The 24,147-nt window shown below is 42.6% G+C and overlaps 1 protein-coding gene across 1 annotated transcript in view; it reads right to left on the bottom strand.

Moving 5' to 3' along the window:
* Positions 1 to 6,755: 6,755 nt before the first annotated feature.
* Positions 6,756 to 24,147, bottom strand: part of CARD11 (caspase recruitment domain family member 11) — a 28,807-nt gene continuing 11,415 nt past the window's right edge. The window contains exons 9-24 of the mRNA XM_054180236.1: positions 23,784 to 23,963; positions 22,714 to 22,768; positions 21,348 to 21,457; positions 20,076 to 20,179; positions 17,239 to 17,291; positions 16,422 to 16,554; positions 15,656 to 15,857; positions 14,711 to 14,837; positions 13,318 to 13,558; positions 12,824 to 12,920; positions 11,608 to 11,703; positions 10,534 to 10,666; positions 9,791 to 9,970; positions 8,482 to 8,606; positions 7,530 to 7,645; positions 6,756 to 6,974 (exon numbers count right to left, since the gene is read on the bottom strand). Of these exons, the coding sequence (XP_054036211.1) occupies positions 6,770 to 6,974; positions 7,530 to 7,645; positions 8,482 to 8,606; positions 9,791 to 9,970; positions 10,534 to 10,666; positions 11,608 to 11,703; positions 12,824 to 12,920; positions 13,318 to 13,558; positions 14,711 to 14,837; positions 15,656 to 15,857; positions 16,422 to 16,554; positions 17,239 to 17,291; positions 20,076 to 20,179; positions 21,348 to 21,457; positions 22,714 to 22,768; positions 23,784 to 23,963 (2,157 nt within the window). The 3' untranslated portion in view covers positions 6,756 to 6,769. The remainder of the gene's footprint in view (positions 6,975 to 7,529; positions 7,646 to 8,481; positions 8,607 to 9,790; positions 9,971 to 10,533; positions 10,667 to 11,607; positions 11,704 to 12,823; positions 12,921 to 13,317; positions 13,559 to 14,710; positions 14,838 to 15,655; positions 15,858 to 16,421; positions 16,555 to 17,238; positions 17,292 to 20,075; positions 20,180 to 21,347; positions 21,458 to 22,713; positions 22,769 to 23,783; positions 23,964 to 24,147) is intronic.

The following is a 24,147-nucleotide window of genomic DNA, read 5'->3' as shown; positions in this document are numbered from 1 at the left end:
TGGGAGACCTTCAGTTTGCTTTTTCAGGCTCAGAGGCAGAGACCAAAATTTACCCTAGAAAGTGTTGGGAGGAGTGTCCATGAGAATGGCACAGGCTCATCAGTGTTTGGGTCCAGACTCATCCCTGAGGGCTAGAGATAATTTTGCAGATATATCAGGTGTGGTTTCTGGGAGCACAACAGAATTCTGCAGTACCTGAAAGAAGTAAATTTTGTGTCATAGTCTTTCAGGACTACATTGGCTGAATTAGGTTTTCTGTTCAGAAAGTGTCAGGCAGAGTGGTTACCCCAGTTCCTCCAGGTACTGTGTGAGCAGGGCTCCTGCAGTGTCAGTGTAACTCCTGCTATGCCAAGAGAGATGTCCTAGGCAGTGACCTTACTGTCATCCAAGCTCCCAGAGCTGGTAATGCACAAGGGTTTTCTGGAATTACAGCTTCAATTTACACACTTTCCTTAATCTTCTGGTTCAATAGACCACTACATAGAGTAGTGCCCTCAGGAAGGATCTTGGGGCTCCATCCCTGACTCAGCCTACACGTTACATGGAGGGGAGAGCAAATAAGAATTCTGGAAACTGAGCAAGCAGGAGAAATGGGGGAAATGAAGCAACTTATAAGAAAGGAATCACAATGTCTTGGTTGGAATCTTGTGTACCTTTCAATGGAATAAAGCACAAAATAGTGCTAATACTATTCAGCTCTCAAAACTGAACAAGGGCAAGGGAGATAGTAACTGCACCGAAGGGGAACACATTTGATAGGCTTCACAGTATAAGCTGATTAATGCTGAATGACTTGGAGTACTCAATTCAAATAATTGCAAAATCCTTGAATGTTGCTCTCTGAGAAGTCCCAAGCCCCTGAATGTGTCTTGCTTTTCCAGTCTCCAGGGGACAGCATAATATCTGCTGCTTAATGATCTCAGCCTCGTGTGCCCATGCAGTGCTGCAACCCTGTGACAGCTCCAGGGTTCACACACACTGAACCTCTCAGAGCTGAAGTCAGTCTACCTGAAGAGTGTCTCTCTCTGACTTCACCCTTGCTACAGACTTTTCAAACCCTAGGCCATGAAAATAGTTTGGAATGGAAGACTACAGAGCCCTCTAACAGGTTTACAGGCACTTTTCCAGCTTTGGCAACCATCTCCACTTGAAGTTCATAGGCAAAAGCCTGCTTTGTGTGTGTTCCTACTCCCTTGCAAATTGTGCTGCCAGAGCTGTCTCTGCTGCAGACAGACCGATTGACAGCGTAGCCTCCAGCCAGAATCCTGATTCAAACAAATATCAAATTCTGTGTAATAAAGTTTGCATGAAATTTTTACCTGCAACAATTCCCCAATGTGCTGAACTGCATGATACTGACTTATATAATACATCGTTTTAGCAGCAGAGTTAAACAAAATGCAAAGCCAGAGTCAGTTTGATTTCTTTTTCCCCTCATGATCAGGGACATCAGCTCACACCTGAGAGATACAGGCCCTTCCTGCCATTGTTTTGTAGTGTATAGACAGCAAATACAAAATTGACTTCAACAAGCATTTTCTACCAATCAAGCGTTTAAACATAAGCTGAAAGATATTTCAACTATAAAAAAATAATAATAAAAAAAGGGCTTAAAACAAAAAAGTGTTTTTAGGTTAAAGATAGGGAGTATGGGAAATAGTAGAGTCATAGAACTGTTAGGGTTGGAAGGGACCTCAAGGATCATCTCATTCCAATCCCCTTGCCATGGGCAAGGACCTCTCACACTAGATCAGCTTGCTCAGAGCAACATCCAGCCTGGCCTTAAAAACCTCCAGGGATGAGGCTTCTACCATCTCCCTGGGCAACCTGTGCCAGTGTCTCACCACCCTCATGGTGAAAAACTTCCAAATATCCAATCTGAATCTACCCTTTTCTATTTATTTACCATTCCTCCCAGTCCTATCACTCCCTGACACCCTACAAAGTTCCTCCCCAGCTTTCTTGTAGCCTCCTTCAGATACTGGAAGGGCACAGGAAGGTCTCCTCGGAACCTTCTCTTCTCCAGACTGAACAACCCCAACTCCCTCAGTCTGTTCTCATAGGAGAGGTGCTCCAGCCCTCTGCTCATCCTCATGGCCCTTCTCTGGACTCTGAAAAAATTGCCTCAGAATTATTGAAATACTTTGATTTTTATTTTTTTTTTCTTTTCCAATGAAGTCCTAGGATGGAAACATTTCCACAGAGAATTGATTTGGCTGACACCACGTTTTCTAATAGGACCATATTCCATTGAGAAATCTGGCAGTGGTGTTTTTTAGTGGCCAATTTTTCAGTGCTATTTTCCCAAAGAACAATCTACATCTGAACGTTTTTCAACAAGCTCTTATGAGCTCCTAAAGGAAAGAAGCAATTGTTTAGACAGAATCAGAGAATGTTAGGGGCTGGAAGGGACCTCAAAAGACCATCCAGTCCACCCCCCTGCCAGAGCAGGATCACCTAGGGCAGGTCACACAGGAACACATCCAGGTGGGTTTTGAATCTCTCCAGAGAAGGAGACTCCACAACCCCCTTGATCAGCCTGTTCCAGTGTTCTGTCACCCTCACAGTGAAAAAAGATGTGCTCATGTTTCCACAGAACTTCCTATGCCTTAACTTCCACCCACTGCCCCTTGTTCTGTTATTGGGCATCACCGAGCAGAGCCTGACTTCCTCCTCTTGGCACTCACCCTTTATGTCTTTATAAACATGAATGAGGTCACCCCTTAGTCGCCTCTTCTCCAAGCTAAAGAGCCGCAGCTCCCTCAGTCTCTCCTCATAAGGGAGATATTCCACTCCCTTAATAATTTTCCAAGCATGCATTTTAAAGGCAGTTGTTATTCTAGGCTTTACCTCTTTTAACAGGAAAAGTAGCAGACCAAATATAGGGCAATTGCCTGAACTCCTTTTTAAACTTAAAACACAAACTTCTGAGAAATGTTCCCAGACTTTAATTAAAAACCTTCAGTGATTTGATTTTCAAGTGGATTGATTTGAATGTTACTTACCTTAGGGGGAAGTATACAACTGGTATCCAGACATGTCTCTGCCAGGTAGCTTGGTCTGATCTCTGGTGTCCAAGCACAGCATCCAGTTCAACCTCAGGTCTGCACCTTGAATTTTTCTCTTTATTAGACTAGGTGGAGAATTCATCTGAATTTCAGTGGTACCTGCAAGACCAGCTATTGCTCACAAAACTTATACCAAAGTGTTGTCTAGCAATGCAAAAGAATCATCCATCATAAAACTCCTCACATCCTTGAGCTTTGATGAGCTCAGCCTCCTTTGGGGTCAATTCTGATACAATTTGTGGCAATCCCTTACAACATTTCTAATTTCCATTGTGTTTTCTTCATCATTGCTTTCACTTTTTTCAGCCACACAAAGCTGGCTGTGCCTGGATGGGTACATGGGTTGGTAGCTGAAAGCAATAGCTTAGAAGTGAGACAGCAGAATGAATAATACTGCAACCATCTACAGGCCAGGTTCCACGTTTGCACTTCAAATCTGCCAGTTTGGGTCTTGGAATCCATGCTGATTCCAGCACTGCCATTTAGGGAAATTCATGGCCTCTTTTCAAGGCTGCAGACTTGAATACACTTCAAAAGATAGAGAGGTTAATTTCTTTCAGTTCAGATGGACAGTATTTGAATCCAGATCAGAAGCACCTCCTCAGCTAGTGTAAGTGACAATGGTCCCTTTTGCTCTGTTACAGTTTTGGGAATGTGTTCCAGCTATAGATTTGCTCTTTGAGTTCAGATCCAAAAGGCAAGGGGGAATACAGTTTTCAGACCTTCTCCACCAGCTGAGAGATGAAGATTATGCAGGCTACAGCACACTTCTCTGCCAGTGACCTTCACTTGACAGAGTCTGGTTGCTTTGCACCACATGAGTAGACAACCACAATGCCTTAAAATATCTGCAGAGCTGGGAATGTGCAGGAGATGCCCTCAGACACCAAGAAGTCTGTTCCATGTATTCACTCTTCTCTTGTTTCACAGAAAAAAATAGGTCTCCTGTTCTCTACCTCAATCTCTTGTTCCACTTTTTCCATAAGGTGGTTCAGCTGTCCTAAATTACAGATCAAAAGGCTAAATGCTAAAGGGCAGACTAATTCTTTAGTTTCTGGCTATAGTCCATGAAAAAAAAACAACCAACAAAAAACCCAGACAGTGCAGAGGGCAATTCATCTCACCTTTAGATAGCTATCTACAGTAAGGTAGATGAATAGCTCTTTGGAGGTGGATCTCCATTCACTGTAAAGGGAACCTTGGTTAGACTTCGGCATATACCTTTTCTATGCCTAAAGTTAAGTGAGATAAATCACATCCCCAGCTGTTGTCCATGCAAAGAGGGCTCAGAAATAAAGCTGTGGTGAGAGAAGATATCTGCAGAAACAACTGTGGCAGTCTGAGATACTTCATCCCTTCTGCCCCACTAGCCATCTGTTCTAGCTATTCCACCAGATGTTACAGATCCCTGTGGCACAGTCAGCAGGACGTGGACATCCTGTGAGTTCTGTCCTGTGAGCAGTCAGCTGGTTGCTCCTGAAGGGATCTGATGCTTACCTGGCTGAACTTTTTGCTGAAGCAGCTGAGAAATGTTCTTACAGTCCCTGACATTGCTCAGCTCTGGACTGAAAAACTATCAGAAGAGAAGCAGCAACAAACGTCAGGCAGCTGTTCCAGAAGGATGCGTTATCAGGACATTTAGAATGCATGCAAAATGCTCCTGGAAAGCTCAGCTTTTCCAACTGATACTTTCTTATTTCTGCTTGAGCTACAGAGGATCTCTGAAGAATCATCCAATTTGTTCTATATATACCTCAACTGGTTGTTATTCTTTGCCCTGAAGGGAGTTGCACATTGTGTATGCAGGCTGTACTTTGTAAAGAGGTTGCAAAATAGGAGCATCCCCCTGCTTGCTCAGTCCAAACAGATGGCATTGGGCAGGTAAAGAGTTATTCTCTGAGAAATGCAAGCTAAGGACAGTCTTTCAGACATTAACAATTTGAGAAACACAGCAGCAGAAATTAGATGCAAAGTGACATAAATGACTTCTGGAAGATACCATTAGTTAAAAACTGATGTGAATCAAAGAGCAGAGCAGAAAAGCATGACCACACAAGCCAGCATGAACCAAGCCAATCTACCTGAGAGGCTCCACAACAATAGAAGCTCACTGCAAAGGCAATGTAGCAGTTAATCTATTGAGGACCACCAGGCCAGATGTTTCGCTTGGATTCTGTTTGTCTTTTTATTGGCAGCTGCTGCACATCAGCCTGAAGCCCCAAGCTGGGAGGCTTGGGATGAACACAGAGGCAAATGCAAATTTGTTACTAAATGAATCTTGAAAGGCAGGAATATGGCAAGGAATGAAGGATCTGAGGATAATGGGATGTACAGCTCTTCATCTCCAGGTCAATTTTTATTGCATTTCAGATCAGCAATTGCACAAGTCATTATTATCTGGTCAGTTTTATTGAATCAATTTGGCAGTCTCAATACAGGGTCTAATGTATAGAGGGGAAAAAAAATTCAAAGGACCGCAGAGATTTAGGAGTCGAAGTCCCCCTCATTATCAGTGGAACTTCAATGCTCTGAGGAGCTAAGTGCTTTTTGAAAATGGGATGTGATCTTCTCAGTCATGTACACACTTTGGAAAATATTATCCTACTTGGCCACAGCACAATGTGATGCTTGCTGGTCTCCTTGCTGTCAGTCACGGCAGAAAGGTCAAGGACTGACTAGCTCACAGCAATTACTGGCTTATGAAATTCTCCTTTTCTTCTTCTCAGAACAGTCCCTCCTGTTGAGAGCAGGCACGTTGGCAGGCAATGATGTTGTAGAGAAATATAGATTTCAGTGGAGAAACAGAGAAACCTGTTGTCTGGAAAAGGCACCATGGTATTTTCCAAAAGTAAAAGAAAAGAAATGTAGAAAATGGAGAGATGTACAAATGAGTCCAATGCAGAGGCAGGGATAAACTAAATGAAACGTTGGCAGATCTGGAAAGACCTGATGTGCCACTGGGAGAGTGGAGTCTATTGTCCTGTAAGTGCCAGGACTACAAAGGAAACCTGCAAAACTCTTAAATAAAAAGTGTTTAAAAATGAAGGGGAAAACCTCTCTTCAATTAATGCCAGGAATAATAGCTGTTTTCTTCTGATTAAAAGGGTTATGGAAAAACAGAGCTACAGAGCTGCTATGGCCACCAGCGGTAGGGTTGTTGCCACTACCAACCAGCCTCAGCTTCCTTAATTGGGTGTGTTCAGAAACTCACCTCAAGGTGGGGGACACATCCAAGTTCTGTGTCCTTTAGCACAATCACTTTGCTTTGTTTCTCTTAGATTCCACTTCTCTGGTCTCATCAGAAGTTATCAATGAGCCAAATGAGATCCATATTTTTAATACAATAAGTTACCCCAAGCTCCCTCTCAAGATCTTCGTCCTTCTCAGTATCACCAAGGTTGGGAGAGACCTCAAAGATCATCAAATGTTCAAAACCTGCTGTCCCTCAAGAGATGCTGGTGGACCAGAAGTTGCTGTGGTGGCTGTGGTCTGACCCACATCCTAGATCCCCAGCACCTGAGACACTGGCTATTCAGCACAGCTCCAGTTTCATTCCACACATGCATTCTGCCAGCAGAAAGTCCCCAGCCAGCAAGGGTGAAACAGGAGTGAGCACTGGGCATCTGATCAGAGAAATCTGTAAGCACCTGCTCCACCTGGGCATGTCCTTGTGTCACCAAACATTTTACTTAGTGGGTTTTTTATAGCTGGTCTTCATCTATCCAGATGGCTTTATGCTGCTCTTCTCCAATCCTGTCTTTGATTGTTCGGATAAGATCTTCAATGCTGCTCCAAGCGTCTGCCTCTACAGAGGCATAAAGACATGGCAGGGCTTCCAGTTCCTTCTCCTTCAGACGGCACATGCGTAAAAACTCTTCTTCAGTCTCTGGCTTGGGCAGTAGTTTCCTGTACCAAATGAGCAGGCCAAAAATAAATGTCTTACGTTTCAAGTTAATCCTGTAGCCCAGCTGCCCCTTCAGGAATTTATTTCCTACAGACTATATACAAGCAATAAAAGCAGTGGAGAATACAGCTACTCCGGGTTTCTCCTTCCCTTAGCTCCACACTGGCCCCAAGAAAAAGGCACTTGCAATGGGGAAACAATTTAAAAGAGTGAATATGGGGAGAGTGCAGGTATTCATGACCTTTCCTCTTCCAGCTAGCATCACCTTAAGAAAGGCTGTGGGAGTGCTGAGCATGGAGAAAACCACATATTCTTGAGTCTCATCCTCTCATAGCACTCATTGCTGTCAGTGACAGCGAAAGAGTGCTGGATTTGGGGAATTCCTACTTTCTCCAGTTGTAAGGTTTCAAGGAGGAGTCACAGGAGGTAACAGTGCATATGGTAGCACCAGATGAAGAGAGAAGAAGTAATTTCTCTCTGAGAGAACATTATTGGACTTGAGAATTATTCATTAAATAAGACAGAATAGCAAATATGCAGAAGGTTTGATATGTTACCTGAACCTCTTGATGTTTTTCTCTGAGACTCTGATAAAGAGAACAATAGGATATATCTTGGCTTTGATTAAATCCTTTGTGCAGCTTATTCCAGCTTCCAGGAGACAATGCTTGTTCTAAAAACAAAGTCATAACAGTGTCACAAAGGAACATTCACTGCTGTGGAGTCTGGAGATAAAGGTATCTGCACCTTCTGGGGTCAGCTGAAAAGCTCTCTATTTACCATTGCACTGATTTTAAAACCTATTAATCAAATATACATTTAAAGTCCAAACTCCTCCTCCTGGTTTTAAATCTTGTCAGTCAAATAACAGCTGAGCTCAATAGGTCTCTGAAAAGGTTTTAAATTGAAATGGATTGATCTAAAGATGATGAGCAAGATAAAATACCAGTTTTACATATATACACACAAACACACATACTGGCTCTTTGTTCAGAGAGCACATCTACTGCAGCTACTTGTGAGAGAAAAAAACATCACTTTCTCTTTTTTTTCCCCATGCTGTGCATCAGGTCTTCTCTACCTGATAGAAGATCTCTGTGTTTGACATCACTATCTTTGTACTGTACAGCACCGTGTCTGTGTTTCAGGCTGTCCTTTCTTTTGTCTGGGTCCTTGTATCGCCTACTCTTTGCACATTCATATGTACTTATGAAATGAAAAGGAACTGAATAAGGGATGGAGCATAGAAAATGAAAGGATATTTTGCTGAATCAATGTGGGTCATCACAGAGAATGAGATAATATATAAAAGGATGTGGCTGAGGATGAAAAAGGAAAGGAAAATAAAGAGCACAAATAAAAGCCATTTTGGGGGAAATAAATACAAGTCTGAGATTGAAGGCAGGCAGGAGAGAGAACATGCAACTATGAAGTGGTCAGCCTTTTATTCAGGAAGAAACAGACACTGCAGACAGACTCACAGCCAGGGATACAGAGCACGCTACACACCTTGGCAGTGACAGCCTCGATATTGGCAGGGACAATACATTCATACGTGTTCAGATTCTTTTCTCTGCTGAAGATGATAGTCTCTGTCTTTTGCTTCCTTAAGAACTCTTCCTTTGTTACAATATCTAGAAAGAGATGTGGATGAGGACAAAATTAAAATTACCACAACAGAACGCCTAGAAAACTATCCAACAGTACTTCACATGGGATCTAAGGATGGTTCAGGGAGAGAAGAGGAGCAATGAATTGTCGTAACAGCTGCCTCGTTTCTTCCATTGAATTCAATTAAAGCCTAATCTGATCATAGCTGAGCATCTCAGCTATATCCTGCACCAACGAGGCCTTGGGCAATTACTACGACACTATGAAGGCATTAAATTAAAACAGTAAATACAATTCCAGCACCTAATGTTATACAGAAACATTTCAGGGCTGAAGGATGCTGAGAAGTGCTAAAAAAGAAGGCCTCCAGTATAGGCTCCTAAAAGAAGGATTTAGTGTCCCAACATTTGTGTTTAAAGTTTAACAAATTTTGGCTTAGGTTGCAGTGTGTGGTACTGCACACCCCCCCCCCCCCCCCCCCCCCCCCCCCCCCCCCCGTGAATTGCAGCTCTACATCAAAGCTTTTGTTTTATGTTGCAAGACAGGGGATATTTATTATAACACTTAACTTCTCAGTTTCTCAGTCTGGATGGCTGTAAGACTGCAAACTATGCGGTGGGTATTCAATATTAGTGTAAAAATGAAACGTCAGCTCTGTTTAATGCTGTGTTGTATACAATCCTGCCCTACAGCAATCACAGGACTGCACATTGCTTTAATAGTAAATACTTAGCATGGAAGAAAATCAGTCTTTCGAGTAGATCAAATGCACATTCTTCACAGCCCTGGATGGGATATAAACCTAAAGTCGCTCTAGGGAAGATATTCCTCATAATAGCAAATACTAGAAACAAATTAATCAAAATTTCACATTGCCTAGATATGCAGTATGCAAAGAGTATGCAAACAGAAAGAGCACTCACAGCATTTCGGTCTCTCAGGGGCATCCTAGCAACCACACGGCATACACATGGATAATATTCACAGACACAGAATCTCATAACCATGTGCACTGGCTGTCTCAAAAACATTCAAATATCTCAGATAGTCTCCAAAAGCACAATTTAGAACTACAAATAACTCTGATGTGACTTGGGAGTACCTCGAGCAACTATCACACGTGCCTGCCCCTGCATGTGCATGCATATGTATGTCCCTGTGTCCAACACCGAGGATTAAGGGTCATGCTTCTCTTTTATCCCGTTACCTGGCTTGCATATGTTGAATTCCAGGGCACCTCCAGAGTTGAGAAGCTTCTGTACCAAGGTCTTGGCAAGCATGGTGGGAGTGAAAAGCACAGGGCGCCTGCGCTCACAGTGGATTGGTCTCACCAAGCTGTAAGGGATCAGACTGAGCCTCTTATTGATTTCACTTTCAGAATCCAAATCTGAGTAAAGAACAAGACATTTATCATCAGGTTACCTCTCCATCAGTGCTTGGTGAAAAAGGAGGAGAAACACATGAACCAGAAATGACATGGTTAATCATACTGGTCCTCCCTTCACTTTTGCCAGGATTGTCTTGACTATATATCCAGCAGTATAGTGTCTAACCTGATACTAAATAATTCAAATGCCTTTTGCTTTCAAGAGATTATTTAATAGATGAATAAGACTCTTGCTTGGAGAATTTTCTGCTTATTAACTCGACTTACTTTGAGTTAAAGGTCTCTGGACAAAAAGCAAGAATGCACCTGGGAAGGACTGCCAGTCAAACACAAAGTGTCAGTGTCCTAACCTTGCTCATGAAACCTTGGTGCCTCAACCCTTTTGGCAAAATCAGTTTTGGTCACAAACGCTGTTGAATTTTTGCACGAAGCAGACCGCAGATGGTAGTAATGGGAAAGCCCTATGGCATTTTTCACGGCTGTGCTGTTTATGTAGACCTTTTGTGTAGGCCTTTATATCAGTGCTGTGTGTGTAAAAAGCTGCTACTATTTTACATTCATACCTTCCAGTTTCTCAGGCAATGGCTTCTTTGCTTCGGATGAGGTCCGTGCCATTGCAGAGGGGCAGCCCGTGACGATACGGACTCGCTCGTTGCTGTTCATACGCTTGTATTTGTTTTCAGACCTACTGACAAACTGGAAAGGTGAACAAAGAGATTTGACCCTCATTTCTTGCATTCTTTATTCTCCTGTTTATTCATCAGCCCCACTTGTTATCTATGAGAACTGAATTACCTGTGTCTATCAAAGACAAGACTCCATGGATCTGTTGACTGAATGCTAAGGCTGTTTAAATATCATAGATCCGACTCAGAGCCTTTGTTAATCCCCTTGGAGATTTCTTATTTTGTTCTCTGCTCTTAAGCAGCATGTTTTCTTCTTCATAGAGCTCCCTGCTACCACCAGGGCAAGCTGTGTGTCCACAGCAGAGTAACAGACCCACTGTGACTACGTGCACAAAACTGTCACAGGATATACCCAAACCTCTGCCCCTCCTTTGCTGTGTCAGAGAGATTTAAAACCTCACAAATGAGATGTCTTTACACTGCGAAGCCCGCTTCATGCTTTCATTCCTCATCCACCCACCTATTCCTCTATCCAAATATGAATTCCTCCTCCTGTATGTTTGCTAACCTTCACAACCAGTTTCTTTCACAAGACTTCTATTTTTCACCCACAGTCTCTGTCATGCTCAGAGTCACCTACCTACAATTTTAGGACTATTTTCTGATGGAACCTTATCTCAGAGAGACTTGGGGATTGGTCCAGCCCAATGGATTTGTCCTTGTGTGGTTCATGCAAAACACATTTCAGTCTCTGATGGCAGAAATGTTTGACTCATCAAGCTACATTAGCAATGGACTTCAAAATGTACTTAAAAACAAGCACCCCCATCACAAGAGCAGGTAGAAAACACAACCCATTCATCTTTTTCATACATTAAACCTCTTTCTGATTGGCATAAATCTTGATACAACCTCTGTTTCTGAGGTGGGGTTTCTGGGGAAATTAGGATCACCTGAGAATATCTGCTGTTCAGATCCACTGTCAGACATTGCACTGAGGATTATTATTACCTGTAATATTTGGCCCAAAAGAAAGCTTGCTCTGGACAGGCGAGGGCTGGTTTTGGGGTCATTCTGTAGGGCAGGCTCCTCTGGCTGCAATGTGTTCTAATAAAAAGTAACACAGACATTTTTCTTTACTTCCCTATTTTTTTTCCTTTTCCTTTTCCTTTTCCCTTTCCTTTTCCTTTTCCTTTTCCCTTTCCTTTTCCTTTCTTTTTAAGTCACAGCATTCAAGGAACAGAACAAATGAAAGCAGATATTTTAAGCTTTCAAATAAAATGGATGGTGACTGATTGTTATCTCTCCCAAAGACAATGTTCTAAGCAAACTGTAGACGTAGCATGGCCTATACAGAGATACAACACTTCTTTTACTGCTCTTCCACATTCCTTTCTTCACAGGAGACTCCTGAGACTTTCATAAGCTCTCCACAGCTTATTAAAGAGGTAATTTCTGCTCCAAGAAATAGTATGCAAAGCTTTTCCTTTCACTAGCATCTCCACCAGTGATCTCTGTCTCTTTGATCAGTGGGGACTGGAGTACAGAAGGAATGTGTGACACTTAACCTTGACTGAAATCAAGTACAAGCAGTGGCTATGATGTCTCTGCAAGTGTTAGAAGCATGTATGTCTCCCCAGCTCTGAAAATAAATGACTGTAACTAACACACCAGGAAGTCAGTTTTTATGTAAAGATGGAATTCTTTGGTCTAAAGAAAGAAAAAATAAATTACTTTCACTGAGGGAAAAGGAGAAATCAGCAGCTCTGTTGTGTGTGAAGACCTGATAATCCCACTTTTCTCCATAGGTTGGAAGAGACAGGTCTTTCTACTATGGGACAATGATAGCTCTGTGGATTAGATGCTTGCTCACGGCAGGAGAGAAATAATTCTGATTATTAACTCCAAGGACACAGCTTCTTCCTCATGTGGGTATGAAGATGCATTAGAGGCTCACAGGCAGAGAAGAATGAAAAGGATTAGCTAAGACACAAAATAGATATCAGGCTTTCAAAGTGTACTCCTTCATAGCTGGAAGGGTTAATAGTGTGCCTGAGTATGGCCTGCTGCCAGGGACAGTATTTAAAGCAAACATGAGGTGCCCATTGCCTGGCATAACCAATAACCTACAGACAGTGTAAACAAGACTTTCTGTAAAATTAGCATAGTGAACAACAGGTAGCAGTGGAGCACAGGTTTTACAATGACCTTGTTTGTAGACACTTACCCGCAGCGCCCGCAGGGTATTATGTGAGCTTTCTGTCTCATCTCTGCTTCCTCTGTGCATCAGCCGCTGCAGCTTTACCAAAAGAAGTTGCTGGGCTCTAAAAGAAAGGATGGAGTCACACAGATCAAGATATCTTTGAAACCACTCAGAAGAAAGCTGGATCTGTGCCTACAGAAAAGATTAAATAGAAAAAAAAATAGTGGAGATGGACTGAACAACACAGGAGCAAAATAAAGAGCAGGACTGCAGAGCAGTTAGGGATTAAAGAATCTTCATGGCATATTTTCCTATGATGTTGTTTGAGAAACCAATGTTATTCTTTCAGGTAATATCTGTTGTCTCCTTTCTAAAGCTTTATAGCTCATACTACAGTTTCACATCATCAGGCCACATCTCCACAATTAAGCCATACACCTCTTTTCTCACAGTAGTAACTAATTTCCCTGTTTACAGAACCACTGCTCTCAGTGGTGGCCACTCAGCATTGCCCTCACCTGCTGTAGCTGGGAATGGTCCCTGTTTCCAGGTCCCTGACGGTGAATGGGTCAACTCTGGCACACAGCCACTCACACCTCCCCTGGTACATGGTGTCAAGAATATGAACAATCTCATCACATTTGACTGAGAGGGAGCAGCAGTCCAGCTGGCTGGAGATGTTCAGGTTCAGGCGGATGTAGAATGAGTCCCCGGATGTGATCAGTCCCTCTTCCAGGTCTGACAGCAGCTTCCGGTAACCTGGAAAGGAAGGGCTGAAGCATGATCACTGATGGTTTAGTTGATTAGGTGGTGTTGGGTGATAGGTTGGACTGGATGATCTTGAAGGTCTTTTCCAACATGGTTAATGCTGTATTCTGTATGGCGAGACTTCAGGACTGCTGCATTCCTGGGCATCCTCTGGGACAAGCACATAGCACAAACTTCTGAGGCTACGCCCAGACTGGGTTACCAGTTGCACTGCACCTTAAAGACCCTAAAGGGGCATTGATCAGAAACAGCTCATACTGCTGGAATCAGACTCTGTGAGAGTGTTTTCATGATGATACCTTTAGGTAACTCCACTTGCAGCATTGCACACATGACCTGTGAAACAGAACTTCTCAGCAGAGATACAGACACAGCTGCAGCTCTATCCTGTAAGTACAGTTTGAGTTCTGCCACCAATTTTAATGGCAAGCTATTCCTTTTATTATTAGCTCTAATTGGCACTCCCACAATCTATATCATGCTTTATCTGCAGTTAAGTGGTGCTCAAAGAAATTTTCAATAGTTTTTCCTACCTTTGAAAACATCAAAGAAAATCAAAGCCATCATTTCCTGTGTGATCTATGCAGCTGAAATTCTCTAACCAGCATTAAAAAATAAAACAACACAAATTTATATACACTAGCAGAAAAAGGATTTTGGAATGTAATATTTAATCCATAGCCTGAAATTATCATTACAGGCCATGAACACTAAAATCAAATTCTGTTCACCACACATGGACTCCAGCTGTTAAAGATAAGATAAAGCCACAAAGGTAATAAACAGGGCAACTCCATCAGGTAAGTGCTAAATCGACTTCAGCTGGATAAAGATGATTCGGCTCACCACATTGTATTGCAGAAAACTGTACATAAAAATAGGCTTGAAGGTGTTTTGTGAGCCATGTCATTACTGGCCCACCATGCAAAGTCTTCAGAGCCCTGTAGAGAGAAGCATATGGGGCTTTTTTTTGTTCTCAGTCACAAAGCTGAAAGCTGGAGCAGTTACACCGAGTAGTTATAATTAACACCGGTGGGCATGCTTCAGATTTATACCAATACAAAGGATATTCTGGTTCTCATCCAGACAAGTTAGTATAATAGACCTGAGACTAATTGAGGTGAGAAACATTTTTGGTCTTACCTTCGTGATTTGATTTATACTGGAGTGTGACTGGACCACTGCACCTCTGAATTGTCCAGTGAACTTCTTCCTTTGTGCAGGTATCCAAAGGAACACTCTGATTTTCCCCTTTGATGCAGCCCTCCAACTAGATATGAAAGAAATATCACTCTCCAGTGTGGGTTCAATCTCTGAGTCAATTGTACCTTTCTTTTTTCAAAGTTTTCTTTAATATTTTTTTCTGATTAAACAATGCAGGTACTTTGCTATCAGGATCCAGATTACATTCTCAATATTTCATTTCTCTTCTCTCAAATTAGGAATGCCAGCAGTCAATAGAACTGCAGCTCTTTGACAATCCCAGGCTTCCCAGTAGTGAGTAGTGCAGGAATATAAATTGAGGGGGTTTTGGAGGTCTTTTAATAGGAAGAGAGTTTGGGAACGTTGGGAATGGAGATAAAACTAAGCAAAGAGCAACTTAGCAGAAGCTCAGTTGAACTCCTCCTTATGTGATACCAGGGACAGCTACGCAGCTGTGCAGCCCTTCTTCCCATTCCTATGGGAGCTGTATCCATTCCTGTTCATACCATGGCCAGTTCCAAGGCAGGCTATTCTAAATAATGGCTTAGGAGTCATTATTTTAAACTCAGTAGCTTGAACTCCCTTTCAGGAAGGAAATTATGAGGAAGCTGGAGAACAAATCCCATTCTGGTCTTTGCAGAGGGGCTGAACTAGACAAAACAGCAGTAAAGAAAACATCAGAGCTACTGTCAAGTGTAGAAGCGTGTCTTTCTGTTGGATGACCTTAAATGCTACTCCTGCATATTTTCATAGTCAGTAGCAGATTTTCTTTGGCATGAGTCACAGTGCTTTGTCATGAATACAAGACAAAAGAAGAAACAAAGTATTGTGGTGGCTGTGCATGCAAGTAGGCAGCCATACTGTTGTTGACTGTTTTATACTCACCAGCAGGACTTGGTGTCCCTCCCGGAGACCTGCTTTCTCTGCCAGTGATCCTGTCTTGACAGAGCTAATGAAGCTGCCTTTATCATTCCCCCCAACCAGAGTGATTTCTGAATTGAGGCTGTCTCCATTCAGTGTCACACGCTGGATGGCATGGCAGGAGTTTCTGATGCGACCCACAGATGTGACAGAGGGACGAAAAGGTCTGTGTCCAGGAAAGGAGGTGACAGTTAGTTGCCTCAGCTTTTAGTGACCACCCAGAGTTAAATGCACACAGGATCAATGAGAAATATATAAACAAACTTCTGGCATCACCAAGCACTAGGATCTAAAGACTCTCAGAGAGGTTTTTCTCATTACTGCATAAGTTTCTGGAGAAGATCATCTGGAGGGCTTCAATTGCTCTGACAGTACTGAATAAGTCAGCTGTGTACTAGTACCTCACCTAGCAACCTCTAGCAGCAAAACAAGGAGATCACAAGAATGAAATGAAGCCTCTGGAACATTTTGTCTGCCTTGAGGTTTTAAAATTTTTAGGATGTCCTCCATTGGTTTACAAGATATGAAAGGGCTCCAAGATAACATGTTGTACTACTGCTGATATAAAGAACTAAAGCCTTAGAACAGTGTCATGAGATATTTGTGTCACATAACTTGGGACATCATATTCTTGCCACTGCATCTCCAGCAACTAATAGGTAAATGGAGGGTCTCTACCACAATAGCCTTTCCTCAGTCTCTAAGGTAGGTAAACTGGCATCTCAAATACCTTTCCAGAGAGAACTTTCTAAATATGGAGTTGACATGCTCAAGCTCGTAGGCATCCAGGCCTTCTGAATGATGAGAAGAGGAGGAAGAGTGCACCGAAGGAGCTCCATGTGACTGCCTATCATGACTGTCATCTGAAAAGAGAGACAAGAATGAAAATGAAGCTTAGATAGAGGGACAAAGATGGAAAAGGGGAAAATGAATGTTTGATTTATCCCAGCCAAATCTGAAGGAGGAAATTCCTGATGCAGAGGCATGATTCACATACACAAACTGTGGTAAGGAATGCCAGCCAAGCTTGTGGGACCTACCTTGTCACAGAACAGCAAAGCAGGGCCAGCTGGAGGAGATTGCGTGGGACTTGCCCACCTAGGCTGTGACTGTCTCCAAGGTTGGAGACTAGTTAGCCTCTCTGGACAGCCCTGTTCCAATGTTTGAAGCTCCTCACAGTAAAAAGCTTCATTTTTTCTGTTTAACTGGAATTGCTCATTCTTTAGTTTTTGCCCATTTCCTTTGCCTTTGAGTAGCAAAGGGAAGAATCTGGCTCTCATCAGTTTGGTTCCTTCCTCATTTTAAGGCCTTCCTCATTCAGACTAATTCTTTTCCCACTTAGTTCTTCAGGATTAACTATTTCCTTACCCTCACCACTAGCTGATCCTTTGTTTACTTGTTGTGATAAGCAGACTCAATTTTTTTCTCATACTATGTGTCCCATCTTATTTAGACCAGGAGCTGCTTATTTGGCAGCATCTGTAACTGGTGAGCTAATCACCTAGATCTTGTAGCTAAGCTTATAGACATGATGTTCTTGTGCTTACCATCTAGCTCCAAAGCATCACATCCAAAGCTGTCATTATCTTCTTCAACCAGGCTGGAATTAAAAACAAAGCATGAGATAATGGAACAGAGAGAGGGGGAAAGCTGTTCACTTTCTAGTTTTCAGCTCATTTCCAGCTTCAGCAGACTTCATTAAGTTCTGAAGGAGGAACTTTCTTTTTTTCTCTTTTTTTCCTGTGAAAAAGGGAAGGTGTTGGAGGTATTGCATCAGACAATGGAGCAGCTGCAAAAAAATAAATAAATGAGGAACATAACCTGTGGGCCCAGGGAAGACGTAGAAAGATGGCAGGAAGACAATATGTGTCAAGAAGACAATATCTGTCAGCCAACATGGGAAGCAAGAAGGTTCAGAAGGAAGAATTGCTAGCTGCAGTGAGGGAATGAGGGTTTTGCTGAAGACCAGGGGAAGCTGCTGACTGATGGTCTCATATATGTGACTTACACCACACCTGCTTCAGCCCTGAGATAAATGTTTGCATGATACCTGCTGTGTATATACTGCAATATGGTGGGGTTTTTTCCATGATAGATCAAAAATGTCAGAAGCTCACTGACAGACAGAGTGCAAGGGAAGTGACTGCCTGCAGCACAGAAGAAGTAATTCACCTGCTTGATTTAAAGTACTTCAGGCATTTTATAATATCTTAAAGCTACCTTACACAAGTAACTGAGATGCCTCCAATAACAGAATGGAGAAGTGTACCAAGGTTTTCCACAGAAACAGGCCACAGCTCTGGACCCACTCCAACTCCCACTCACACAAACCTTTCCTGTTAAGGGTTACTATATTGGTTTGCCTTATAAACAAACAGTTCAGATTCACCAAAATTTTGCTATTTAAGGGATATTGGGGATGTCCAACCAAGTGATTGATCTGCCTGCTTCACTAGAAGGACTTCATTAAAGCATGTGCTTTGGTTGCAAAGCTGTTTAAATAACAGCTTGTTGGTTTTCCCATTCAGAATTATTTGTAGGTCCCCTGTGGAATTGATATTTCTCATATTTGGCTTCAAGTGAAGGGTGAATTTTTTTGCAGCCAGTCTGGGGAGAGTCAACTATTTTTATGCCATGTATAATCAGGGAAATAACATAACTTTTCCTACATTACATTATGATCTCACTTTTTCTTTCCCCCTCCACCCCCACCCCACAAATCAAGATGGGATGAACTGCGAAACCTGCAGCTTGGCATGCAAATAGCAATTCTTTTGGATTAAGGTCACGAATGAGACCTTAACTGGCTAATTATAAAGTTACAAACTACAGGGAACTTTGGGGCATGCTCTTTTGATACTTGGCTTCAGTGATGGTTAGCTCAACAAAGTAGGGCCACATGCAGACCTTGCTCCAGGGTATCTTTTCCTTCTGCATGCCAGTGGGAAAAAGAGACCCCTGATATGAGGAAGATTTTCGGACTGCACTACAGCTCTGTCTTCCACAGCCTTAACCTATGCAGCAGAATATAGTCAGACTCCTGGTGAAATAAGCCCACAAGATGAATAATAGCCATGTAATCTTCACTGCATTCTATAATACACTGCAAATATTTAAATGTCCAGGTATGCCAAAGGCCTTTTGAGTTAAGCACCTGAAACATCAGACATTGAAATTGTTCATGAAATGACCCTCCACCTTTAGTGAGGGCAATACACTTAAAAAAAATAAAAGGGCTGGGGGGACTAAGGAGTCCTTCAAAAAGGGCTAGGAGAAGCTAAGGGAGACTAGAATAAACTCTGCCTAAATCCTCAGCAGCCTAGAAAATGATATTGGAGAACTAGCTGAGGATGCCCTGAAAGGAAAGCTGTCTTGCAAAACTTGACACAGAGAAAGAGAGGCAGAAGAGGAAGTCTGCCAGGGAGGAGTTTGTTTTGGAATAAAACCCCAAACCAAAACTATTCAAAATCTACATAAAATTCTAATAAAGATTAGCTCTAAAAATCCAGTCTAATAAGGACTCAAACCTCCACATATATTGCTTTCTCCTAAATTGGTTTGCTTGGGCTTTGTTCTTTTCTCCTTCTGCCTGAGACCTTTAGAGAACGTGTATCTTCTGATCTTTCTGATACCAACACTGATGCTATTGACAGCAACACCAAACAGCATGGCCAGGTACTGCATTGCTATAAACCTTTCAAAAAGGGGGACAGTGCCATTGAGGGGACTGTGAGGCAAGCAAGGTCTCTCTCCTTCCTGCCACTAACTTCCCATTTCCCAGCTGGTTCAATTGCACTCACAGGGGAAGCCCACATAAAGTGGAAGCTGCGGGAGAAGGTGAAGCAGAGGGCAATGCATCTCCTTCCCCTCATTGCTATGCTGAGATATGGAGCCCTGAGCCTGACAAAAAAACACCTCCCTCCTCTACTTCTCCCCACCATTCCTCACAGACATTCAGCTCTGTTTTGGCACCTTACAAAGGACAAAGAAGGGCTTTAAGAGGAGGGGAAAGGACAGGGGCACGGACACCGGCAGCATGGAGCTGAGAAGAAAAAAGTGAAGCCCTATCAGTCTGTCAAGGTAGAGCACATTCTCCGGTAGCATTGGTGCCTGGTCATTTCAATATGTTTATTTTATGTACATTGAAAAAGTCCTTGCTGCAATGGTACCACTGTGCCCTTCATCCCAGCTGAATTACCTGAGACTCTTGAGTGTTTTTGACAAAACGAGGGATGAAAGACTGCAGCCTTGAGAAGCTTGGCAAGTTATTCCTGCTGCCTAGCAGAAGCCCTCCAACAAGGGACGGACACAAGGACATGTACAACTCTTTTTGCCTCCTTGTGACAAGAGGTTCTGGGCACGTATCACCAGCACGGCTACCTACCTGCAATGAGGGGCATCCTCTTTGCAGCGTCGGACAATCGAATCATTTCCTGGGGGTTCAGGAGTGGTGGACATGATGCTGTCATTGCGATTTCTCAGGGTTTGCTTTTCAAAAGAAGTGACAGAAAGGTTACTGACCCCAGCGTGCTCTCTTTTCTAACTTACCAAGCACTAGCTGCTAGCTCACCAGGGGTACTCTGCGAGGCACACGCAGCAGTAAGAGAAACTGATCTTGGATGCACAGAATGCCACATAGAAGGGCATTCATAATCACACATTCCAGTATTCTAGCCATAGGCACAGGACCTTTTCTTGTGACCACCTGACTGCCTCCTTTACCAAACGACTTTAACTTCACCCTTGATATGTGGCACATGTGTTGCACAGCTGACTTAAAGAAGGAAGAGGATGAAAAGCAGAACTCATGGGTACTTGCAGACATAAATAGTAGAAATGAGGAAGAAAAATACAGGGCTCCAGACATTAAAGTATTAATCTAATACACTGGAGAATAAACTCTGATTTGTACTAGTGGGAAGACAGTATAAATTGTCTTAATATCCAGCAGATATTCCCAATATTCCTAACCCAGCTAATCTTGCTATGAGTGGCAGGGAGTTTTTTCCTGGCTATTCTTGGCTATAATTTTAATTTCCTGGGGGCAGCATTTTTCATGGTGTGTGAGAGAGATGTTTTGTTCTTTGTTATTAACGCTCTGCAAGAGCATTCTCCCTATCTGCTTGTCCTGCTGTGACAGTGCTCGCATGTGGATAATGGAAGATCTACCTTGGGAGATTATGGGGATACAGCAGGCATGAAAGAAAAGGTTTGGTTATGGTGTGCAGGAACTTCCAGCTGTGATCTGCACCCCTTTTCTCACTGACTGTGACTTACAGACAGAAGGAAAAAAAGGAAAGAAAGCAAATCCAGCCTCCGCCTGAAAAGTCTCTTAAACAAATCACAAAGCTGCTTTTAAAGGAAATCTCTTTCTTCTACCAGTAAATGTGAAGTGGAATAAGGAGACAGTGAGAGGTCATAAATACCTTTGAAATAGCTTTAAATAAACATAAACCAGCTCTGTGATTTTGGAAGAGGCTAATGACATGGCTGTAACAAAATGCTAGTAAAAAGGATTAAGGGAACCTCTGACAAGGCCTCGAATTGTGATCACAGCTGGGATGCTACTGAAGTGTTAGTACTGGGTTGTGAAAGGTCTGACCCACATTAGAAGAGATGGTTGTAGATGAGCAAGGGGCATATGAAGGCTCCTTACAATCTTGCTGACTTCACAGCTGCTGATGGAGTTACTGATGGAAACAGAGGAACTCGTGTCTGTGCGGCCATTGCTGGCATCAGCCCCATCTTCATCTTGTGCTCGGACTGCTGCACTCCCAGATAACAGAAAAAGACAACACAGCAGAGAAAATGATGTCAGATCACTTTCAAGGTGGAGTCTTTCACAGTCTTAGGTTATCTTTCCATTTCAGCTTATCTTGCTTCTCCCCTGTACCGGGCAGATGCTCCAGGAAGCACTCTATGCCCACCAGCTATGGCTTCCTTCCCTGTCAGCTTCCCAACAAAGTGAAGAAGCGCACATCACTTTGCACAGCCTCTGGACAATTTTTCCCTTCAACTCTCCTGCACATTTTTATTGTATCTGTGAATACCATTTGACAGTTTAAAGAAGGGTTGTTTTATTAATGTTTTCATTGATTTCATCAATCTGGTAGCCTGCAGTAAGGTTAGATGGTGTTGGGTGATAGGTTGGACTTGATGATCTCAAAGGTCTTTTCCAACCTGTTTAATTCTGTATTCTGTAAGGTTGGCTCACTGAATTATGCTTTTTTTTTTCTTTTCTTTTAATTTATTTTTTTTTTACAACAAAACACAATAGGGACCCCCAGCAGCCCAGGGAGCACAGTGCAAATGCCTGTGTGGACTCCTTCCCTTTCTCAACAACTCTAATCTCTACTAATGTTGTACATGACCAAACATGCTGCTTAATGTGCAATTTCTTGCAGCAGGAACCACGTTTGCCATCATATCTTGCCTAACAGTGAGCATGCAGCAGCTCAAAACAATGAAGAGAAGTGCTGCCTAAGATGGTGTTTGGTTCAAGAGCAGTATAAATAAGAGGAATTAGGAGCAGCTCAAACATGAGTATACAGAAACAAACTTGGTAAGTTGGCAGCTGGCTGATAGCTGGGTCAACCCCCTTCCCCCAGCCTTTGCAATGCTTTAAAATGAATTCTCCTCTGCAGAAGGACAAAGGAATTCATACGACCGTCACCAGACTGGGGGCTTTTCAGTTTGAATCAAAAAGAGAATAGTATCATGACTGTTAGTACAGGGCTTACATTGATGACTTCAAAATTGTGGTAAACTAAAAGCAAACTGGAGTAAACTGAAAATTTAGGTAAGCTATGGGATGTCTGTTCAAGAGTCTTTGGATGGAGAGGACATTCAGGTAGAACACTTGGCTATTTTGACTTGTTAACTATGACAGAAACTCTGTTTTACTGACTTAGACTTAGTTCAGAATTTCCCTGCTTGGCATATTTGTTACAAAAACTTAAAGAGATTAAGGGAATGAGACAAAGCAACAGAAAAGGAGTGAGGACTTGGGTGCTTTTGCTGACCTTGAAACTCTGCTGTTTTGTTCATGCTGACAGGGGATTTAGCTCTTGGATTTATCTAAAGGAAAGGGACAAAAAACAGCACAAATGCAGAATATTTGCCACAGAGTGATACTTTCACCCCATTTTCACTGTTTTGTTGCAGTTTATTTGCCCTCCTTTAAACAACAGGACCCAAAATTCAGAAGATACTTAGGTGTCTAAATGTCACTGCAGTGAACGAGTTAGCTACCTAACTACTTCTAAAAGTCTGGCCAAATGCATTGCAACTTCCAGATACTGCTGAGGGAACAAAGAGACAAAAGGTGACATGGGTGCCTTGGGACTGGTTTCAGGCAGCTGTGAATACAACAGGCATCCTTTTGGAGAGTGCAGTGTAAGAAATGCAGCACTATTGCCATAAGTAATAATGCCAGTCAGAGCTCAGAAAGGTTATGAGGGGCAGGGAGAATTCAAATGCAGATGAAAGAGAAGCTCAAAGCCCTGAATGTTAGGCTGTATATTTTTTACAATTCATGAATACAGCATCAGGTAATAGCTGTGTGAATGCAGCTACTTGGGGAAATCATGGGCCTAACTCTTGCTACCCCTTACTCCTAAGTGAGAGGAAATTGCCATAATTTAATTCTAAATTAGGCAGTTAAATTTATTCTAGATTGTGTCCTTTTCTTTCTATTATTCCTTCCAGCTGATGTGAGCTTCTCCACCAATTCTTTGTTTTCCACCTTCAGTTTCTTGTGTGCTGGACTTTGGGCATTATGTCACTTCTCCCCCCCCTCTACTGTTAAAAAGGCCAAGAATCAATTTATTGACAATGCTGCAAGAATGTGAATGAAGAGCAGAAGCAAGGAGAATACATAAAATGGGGAGAGGGGGCAGAAAATAGCCTGATTATATCTGCTCTCCACGATGCAAATCACCACAGGGCAAAAACTGACAGCTCACCGTCATATACAAATCTGTTCTTATCTTTACAGCACAACACTTGCAGAGGCATGACTGCAACATATGTTATGTCTCTTACTTCTAAGAGTCCCTGCACCGTAACTTTCTAGCCTCCTATTAAGACATACGTGGATTCCCTTTAGATTCACTCTTCTCTTGAGTCGAGCTTGATCAGGTAAGAAGAATTTATTGTCCTCTGGAGACTCTTCAGAAGTGGAGGAGTCATCTGCTTCCTGACCATTGGCTTTTGGGCTTGAAGTCCCAAAGGTCTGGGAGACAATGGTAATGGGTAGATTCCGTGGCAAGCTCTAAAGATCGGAAGAAAATACTTGACTTCAGAGACCGCTTTGGTACAACTCCTCATGACCCTCCCTGTAGAGTAATCTGATTGAACTTTGCATGACTCCAGTGCTTCAGAAGCTCACAGAGAATGTGGTTTCAGAGCCAAATCAGTAATTCAGATTGACATTTGTGGGGATATCTGTTCAAAGG

This window comes from Dryobates pubescens, chromosome 4, assembly GCF_014839835.1.
Source record: "Dryobates pubescens isolate bDryPub1 chromosome 4, bDryPub1.pri, whole genome shotgun sequence".
Classification (NCBI taxonomy): domain Eukaryota; kingdom Metazoa; phylum Chordata; class Aves; order Piciformes; family Picidae; genus Dryobates; species Dryobates pubescens.
The sequence above is the reverse complement of the archived record's forward strand: the minus strand, read 5'-3'. Positions and strand labels throughout refer to the sequence as shown.